At 37.8% G+C, this 8,002-nt stretch overlaps 1 protein-coding gene across 2 annotated transcripts in view; it reads right to left on the bottom strand.

The window, feature by feature from the left end:
* Positions 1-1,165: 1,165 nt before the first annotated feature.
* Positions 1,166-8,002, bottom strand: part of ADGRG7 (adhesion G protein-coupled receptor G7) — a 29,720-nt gene continuing 22,883 nt past the window's right edge. Inside the window, exons 13-18 of one of the 2 annotated variants that reach the window (XR_010391758.1) lie at positions 7,421-7,502; positions 6,255-6,416; positions 5,073-5,229; positions 3,849-4,069; positions 2,091-2,240; positions 1,166-1,385 (exon numbers count right to left, since the gene is read on the bottom strand). Coding sequence is in view for 1 of the 2 variants with exons in the window: in XM_026112327.2 (XP_025968112.2) it covers positions 2,198-2,240; positions 3,849-4,069; positions 5,073-5,229; positions 6,255-6,416; positions 7,421-7,502 (665 nt within the window). In the remaining variant the exon portion in view is untranslated. Of the gene's footprint in view, positions 2,241-3,848; positions 4,070-5,072; positions 5,230-6,254; positions 6,417-7,420; positions 7,503-8,002 lie in introns of both variants that reach the window. The other variant, XM_026112327.2, reaches the window with a different exon arrangement.

Raw genomic sequence — 8,002 nt, 5'->3', positions numbered from 1 at the left:
GGGGGTGCAGCTCGGCAGCCTACTCAAGCCCCTGCCGTGGCCGCATGGATTTGCCACCTCACTCTTTTCTCCTAGCTAAAAAGCTTTTTTTTCCTTTTTTTTTTTAAAGCCAGTATTTACCAAATGGCCAGGTCTTGAGACAAAACCTTTCAAAGTGTTGTCACAAAACAGCAAAAGGCAGTCACCTGGCTGATGTTGATCACTGGGGTAAAAATATACCTCTTCTCATGGCTCCTAGAGTGAGTTACGGGTTATACCGGCCACAGCAAATATGAGGTGGTGCATGGGAGATGGCTCAAGCAGCATAAAATGATTTTTTTTTAGACAGAGTGCCGTAACAAGACTTCGATAGCGCAAGCTTGCATCCTCACAGACTGGTGGCACTGGGATGAAAAACCAGTCATAAAATTAGACAATGCTTGTCACACACAGCCACCCACATAGGGAGAGCCTGTTTGCCTACTTCATCCGTAAATAATCGTGGCCCTGACATGAGTATTTATTCAGGTAGGTATACTCTACTATTCCCCCACCCTCCCACCTTCCTTTAGGAGCTTGCCTACTTAGCAAGAAAAATCATGAATCTTAAAAATTTACCTGACTCCCTGAGTTTTTTCTGGTAAAGAAGTGAGACTGGACTCCTCAGGTTCAAAAATGAAGCTTCAAGGTACTTCTCAAAGTACTGCCAGAACTGGACTTTCTGTTATTCCAGGGTATTTGGGATTTCTATTGCCTTTGTTTGTGGGTGCAAAGTTACACATGTTCTTAAGAATGACAGAAATACCTATGCACGTCTAAGTAAAGCATGACTGCAGTTACTTGTTTGCTGGTGTTAGAGGTTGGTTCCACTAACAAAAAAGCCTTTGAGAAGACATCTTGCTGTTTAGTGGCCTGAAAAGCAAAGCTCACAAATTGGAATTTCTGATGGGACAAGAATGAAAAGCTGTAAGGGTGTGATTTTGTAGTCTGCTAAGTCTCTGCCTAGCAGACTCTAATAACAAGTGCAACAAGCAATAAGCAGACATTACCCTCACAGAAATGGAAACAGAGGGGAAAAGAGTAGGATATGTTTTTAATTCTAAATATTTTTAGTAGGAGGAAGAGACCAGTTAAGGAGGCTTCCTTTGCTAAATGTTAGAAAATATTTAGAAATAATTTTGTCACTTCCAAAGGCAAAAAACAGATTATCTCATTGCTTCTAAAAGTGTAGGAAAGATGTCTGGAAAACAGGACTTTCCCATCAGTTACACAGACAGGCTCTGCATCTCCTATTTCATACCTTCGGACTGATGATTCAGTCCCTCTTCAAGCCATTTCTTTATTCAAGCAGAACTTCCAGTACGTTAACAAGAAGAAACTTCGTGATCCTTAGAGTCCACATATCACTAAGAATACCAAAGTTCACTGCATTATTAAGATCGATATATTCCACGTGTAGATAAGAGCTAAACTATTGTTCTTATACAGTCAAGCAGATAACATGAAAAAGATCATTTTGCGTTGTTCTCTTTTTCAAATTAAGATTCCCTAGATTCAAAAGCCCACAGAAATTGACTTTTCCATTTTCTTTGAAGGTGAAAATGTTTTCTTTTAGGTCAGACATGCTCAGTGTTTACTGTAACAGAATTTTTTAACATCTCAAGTACTTAGAGACAGGATGTTTAATTTGATTGTAAAAAGTCAATATTTTGCCAACTCAATATTGTACAAATTCTCCTTGATTTTTTGCTTGGCTTTTGGTCTATAAAGATATTTGTTTTTAAAGTCTGTGTTCAAAATTAGGCAGGAGGTGCTTTACATCATGCTCCTTTCTTTGTGAAAAAAATTACCAAAACTAGAAAATATCACTCCTTTAAGGAACCATCATCATAGTGTCTACCTGTCTTTTACAAGATCAAATATCATCCTTCCTAAACCACATGATAGTTTCTAAAATACTCTTCTCCAATAAAATTAAAGGAATTGACAAAGATAAGAATTACAGACATAATTTACAAATAAAAAATGGATTTTGCATAAAAACATTAACATCCTGTCCAAAAAAAAAGTATGACTGAAAACATGCATCACAGCAAATTATGGAAAATTACCTTTCCTGGACAATTTTTACTGACATCTTCTGCCATTATCTGAAGCAGTGGTGATGAGCTTCAGCCTTGTATCTGATATAACTGCTCTTTTTGGAGGCTCATCAATTCTAGAAAACATTTTCTTCTGCAGCAGAGAGGGCACATAGGTTCCTAAGAAGTGGAAAACTTTTCAGGACCACTGAAACACTTCCATGAAGACTTTCATAAAGTCTCACTTACAGTGCCCAGGGTATTCAGAGATGCTACCCCAACACATTCAACTATCACATTTGGTCAAGGCCATGACTTTATTTGGAGTAGCTTTCAAAGCCTGCAGGTTTTCAAAGCACACCACATTGATTTTCAGGAAAAAAAAAAGGAACAAAAACAAAAAAGAGGGAAATCTGACCACGCTTCTTAAAAACAGACTTTTGTTTAAACTTCAACATGATGTTCTTGTTTTATTAAAACTGAAGATGGCTAAACATATAAGTATATTTGTTCAGAGTGTAGAATAAAAAATGTTTTTAAAAAATTACCTGTCTAAATTTCTTGGGCTTTTTTCTCACACAGGAAGGAATGGGATGGGTCAGTGTAATTATTCCCGTTTTTGTTAGACAAGAACCAACTACAGAAGATCTTAGAGCTTTGCTCAAAGACACAAAGTGAGAAGAGCTGCTTGCTCTTCACACACCACTTTGTGCTGAAGCCACCATAGAAGGCTTCTTTCCGTCAAGATGCTCTGCTGTCTCATCCCTTGTTCATCACTTCAACATCTGGCAGCTCTTCTCCCTGCTCCCTTTAACATTGCTTTCGACTTCTTCATGTTGTATTATATTAATAAATGACGGACTGAGAACAGGATTTTTTATATTTATTTGTAGCCTAAGTTTAGAAACCAACATCTAATGCCAAAGACAAGTGGCTTCTCTCCCTAGCTCCCAGTAAAGCCAAAGGACAGACAGACAGAACGGTTCATCCAAAGGTCAGTCCAGAGGAGGGCTCTAACTGAGGTACTGCAGCTGGTATTCTGGAAGAACCCATCTACCTCCAGAAAAAGCATGCTTCCTAACACAGGCTGATGCTGTGATGTGCATAGGAGCTGTGTTACACACTTATGACAAATGCCTTTCCTAGCCTGTTTATTCAAGTGTCCAACTTCTTTTTTCATTTTCTCATATGAAAATAGAAAAATTTTAGTCTAATTACCATTTATCCTAAAGAAGTTTTAGCTGGGAAGTTTAAAAGACAATTCTAAGATACAGATTTCCTTTTGTAAAGATGGTGGCAAGGCCAACATATTATGGAAGTGGGTAGTAAGTAGAGTTTGGACCCAGAGCCAATAAGGACTGTGCTGATCATTGCTTTACCTTTTGGTTTCTAATTAAATCAAAATGTTCTTATCAAAGGGAGAGCTACATTGCAGAGGCCAGATAAACGTGTTCTACAGGCCTGAGAAATGTGACGGGTATTAAGAGAGCAACTTCTATACACCTACACTGTGTGAAACTATAATGTCCTCAACTTTCAAAGACCTGCCTCAGTGGCATGCAATACAAATGGTATCAAGAGGATCTATCACTGCATTGCTGCTAAACAGCCACACAGTCTTGCTACGATGTGCCCCTGCTTAAGACTCCTGATATTCTTGTCTTCTGATCTGTTCCTACCTCCCTGAAGCTGGAATAGCATGTTCAACATTGAAGATACCTGTGATACCTACATAAAACAAACACTGAAAAATACAGGTTTGTATTTCACATATTTACAGGTTTTTACCTGTGGTTAGGTAAGGTAGACAAGGAAGTATCTTCTGAAAAAGTTTCAGGTTGTCTGAAAGCTTCCCTTGAATGTTTTGCAAGGTGTGATTTTGAAACATAGTAAGTTTTTGAATGCAGATACACTGGTATCTCTGGCACTGAGAAAACAAGAAACACTTCAGAAATTTTTTTCTTGAAGATTTGCGATCTGAAAGTGTACAGAATACAAATCTGAAGTCCCTGTGGAGTAAATGAAAGCCCAGAGTTAATATTTTACTGATAAAACCAGAGGAGATTGGTTAGTATGATGTGACTTGAAAAATAGCTGCAACAATCGTTTTCTGTAACCACTAACAATGAAGTTAATACCTTTAAATACATTCAGTAATTTCAATGGGAAAATTATTTCATGGAACTGTGCTGTAGCTGCATGACTTGCACATTGCAATGGATTAGCTAGCATGTCTCAGAATGGTAGTATTGCCCTCCACTGAATAGGATGAATATAAGACCTGCCTGAGTATGCCATGAGCAGTAAATGAAGTGGTGCCTTATCAGCAGTTCAAGCAGACCCACACAGAGGAAAAGTGGAACTTCTGAATTTCCATACCACTTCTTCTAAATTCCTATTTCAAGCATTAATCCTGGGTAAAAAAGAAAGGGCTCCTGGTTTTAAATAGATGGGTCTGTGTTCTATCTCTGTTCATGATTTCAGTCTGAAATCATGGGGTATAATCCATATATCCAATAGTATAGGGGGAGAATTTGGGACTTTTTGCACGGAGAGTTTTCAGATCTAATCCCCATTGGTGTTAAGGGCCTCAGTTTTCAGTAAATCAAGCAGATAGTAAACAACTTAAGATTTGGGGACAAGAGAAGTTTTTCTCAAGCTGTGAAGCTCTTACTTCCCTGAGACTCTTTCCCACAGCAGATGGAAAAGCTTTTTCCTGGCACTCACTCTGAATATCACTTTACATATCACTTGGTATAGGAGAAGCCACCCAGACGAAAAGATCTTTTCAATGGTGACCTTGAAATAAAATTCCACATTGATTTGCACTATGAGAAATGTTTTATGAGTGACAAACAAGAAGGATAGCATCCCTTTCTGAACAAAAATTCCAAATCTCTGTAACCCTCTTCCAACAAATTCCCAAGCTATACCAAGCTATAGGACAAATAAGTCAGACAGCTTTTTTTCCCAGTATCTCAATTATCAGTCTCAGAATTATTACATATTTACCTGAGTAGCATTCAAAATGCAGAACACATAGCTGAAAACGAGACTTGTTTCCTTGTGATTTATTAGCATCAGGTAGCCTACTGTCCAGGTTATTCCAAGTACTACAACTACAGAGATAGTGCTAATCATCTTTTTCATGAATGAATCCTTTTTATTCCTAAAAAACAAGCAAACAAACAAAATCTTTCTCCATACCATCTGTTATCTTACTGAGCTTTAAACATGTTATTTTATTTATTAAAGGCTATATCCCAAATAGTTATTGTTCAGGTGAGTTGAGAACATATGCCTTCCTACATTAGTTTGAAGCATCATCAATAAAGGAAACCCTGAAAGAGAAATCTGCCCAAGCTTATCTGAATAATCTTTGTTTAGAATATGTATCTGGAATATATATTACTTCAACAGCTTCAAAAAGAAGGATTTGCCAAGGAAAAGAAGCAGTAAGAATGAATGTGTTAGCTATTATAAGTTTTTAGAAAATTAAGAAACTCAATCCAAATGTCCTCAATTTTCAATATTGTATAAGAATAAGCTGCCAGTGAAGTTTGGACATTCAATTTCTCCCCAGTCTGAGAGGACTCAGCAATGCAGTATTTTGGTTTGCTCCAAGGCTAAAAATCATGTATAAAAGAAATGAGAAAAGGATGGAAAGTTTTGCTGAATATATCAGTACTATGAGTTAAAAAAAATTAAAGCAATTCCCTTTTAAATTAATACAAATATCACTGCAGAGTCTGTGACACTTAGCTTGTGACAGTACACTGAGTGTATATATAGAATTGAGCAAGTAAATCTACTTTAAATCTAGAGAACTGGACTGATATTCCGATGTGCTGAGAATCCATAATTCTCATTTGACTGGACCCAGTTCTGCTCTCACTTATGTTGATTTAAATTGGGGATAACCTTTATCCTTTATTGAAGTCAAGCTAAGTAACACTCCAACCAAAAAAAAAAAAAAGGCAGCAAAAGCCTGCAATATTTTCACTGAAATGCAAATGAACAAAGAACACAATCTGACCCACTAGAGTAATGGAATTAATTTTCTGAATGCTTTAAAATATATTTCTTTAAAACAGAAGATTTCATCAAAAATCTGAGTTCCTGGCAAGAATGCCCAAGCTCATGACAAGAGAATGAATTATTCTGAAAGCTCTGAGGAGCCCTATGCCAGCTCACCTTGTCAAATCCTTGTTGTCATTCCATATCACAGAGACTGTGATGTTGATGAACATGATGAAGTTAAACAGGAGTATGAGTGCTACTGGCAGCAGGAATGACCACAACATAGGCTTTTCCATGCTGAAATTCTGATTTTCATCCAGAGCTGCAAGCCAGCAACTTAAAATATAGAGAGAGGCTATTTCAAAAGATTCGTTAGGTACATTATTCAGAATACAAAACCAAAAAAAAAAAAAAAATGTATCACTTCCCATTCTGAAGGGCCTCACAGAGCTTTCTAGATTTTGTTAGCCTATCTCTGAAAGGCAACCATTCCCTGATAGCTGGGGACATTCGATCATGCCTTTCTCTGTAGAGTGCAAAGTGACTTACCAGACAAACTGCATAGGGAAATGTAATAAGGTGGAATAGAACTATCCAAATAGGTCTCTGGCCAGCATGTGCAAGTTTATCTTTAGTGTATATATGATGACAGAGCTAAAGAATAGTAAGGGAAGACCTAATAGACAAAGGTTGAAACAAAAATGGGGAAAACTTTAGGCAGATGGGGTTACCCTGCAATAATCCTTTCTTTTTTTTTTTTTTTTATTGATAAATAATCTCAGTAAGAGGTCAACACCCCCTAAATGAGCATCACAAGATGACCACCATGGGGGAAGGGGCTTGTGTTTACATTTATTCCGAAAGAAGTCTACCCCTGTTCTGTATTGTCTGCTATCACCAAGGTACATTGTGGGCACAGTAGCCAGCTTCGGGATGCTGGCACTCAGATGAGGGCGGATACCAAAAGCGTACAGTAATTAGGGTTATCAGTTATGTTGGCCAGAAAGCTTTAAGGTAAATGGGATGATTAAGCTTAGGTACTAAAATACAGTTACGCGCTTAAATCAGTGTCTTCAATTACAGCTAGGCCAAGAGCACTCCCAATCTCCATTTAAAGACACAGGGGAGCTTACAGGAGCATTCAAGGCAGATGTGTGATTTAGTACCCTAAATCCTTACTGAGGAAAAACTGCAGTTTCTTATAGGAGAAGTTTAGCTTGAGTGAAGAGTTTTCTTTTTTTCAAGTAGAGGTACTACAGCAATAAATCTAGAACGGCATTAATAATAAGCCAGCATAAAAGGTATGGGATAGCAAGTAGCTTAATAATTCATTTACTTACAATTCTTCCTGTCGGTAGTTTAGTGCTTTTCCTTCTCTATAAGTAGTTCCAAGTGTTATTGCAACGACTATAGCGGGGATTCCTAATTAATCAGAGAGACAGTAGTAGTTTATTGTTCAGTTGCATAGATATAGCTTATCCCCCCCTCTACAGAAATAGCTACTTGCCTCCTAAAATCCGTAGATTTTAAGACCTGTGTTTCATCTGCCTTGCACTAAGCTAACTGGGTATTAGCCTAGAGGAAAAGGCAGGACTGGAGGTTGTGAGCAGTATTTATGTGAGGACAGCTTGTGTCTATACCTTCTTCAGTTTTTGCCTTTAGAGAGCTTCAACACAGCTTCCAGAGATGACTCATCTGGTAACAGAGCCAGTTCTTTTCTGTGCTGTAGCTGACTTATCACAACCATGCAAGCCTACTCCCTTGTCTGCAGGGGGAAACTAATTTAAGATAATTATGCTCCAAGCACCTTTACGTTTCATACAAATTTGATGCAGAGGGTACTTTTTTTTTCTCAGAGAAGTATGCAGTATGGAGTTGCTTCCTTGATCCCTTTGCATCACTTTGTGTTTTCCAGCTCCCCT

Source organism: Dromaius novaehollandiae, chromosome 1 (genome assembly GCF_036370855.1).
Source record: "Dromaius novaehollandiae isolate bDroNov1 chromosome 1, bDroNov1.hap1, whole genome shotgun sequence".
Lineage (NCBI taxonomy): Eukaryota > Metazoa > Chordata > Aves > Casuariiformes > Dromaiidae > Dromaius > Dromaius novaehollandiae.
This window is presented reverse-complemented; position numbering and strand designations above follow the sequence as displayed.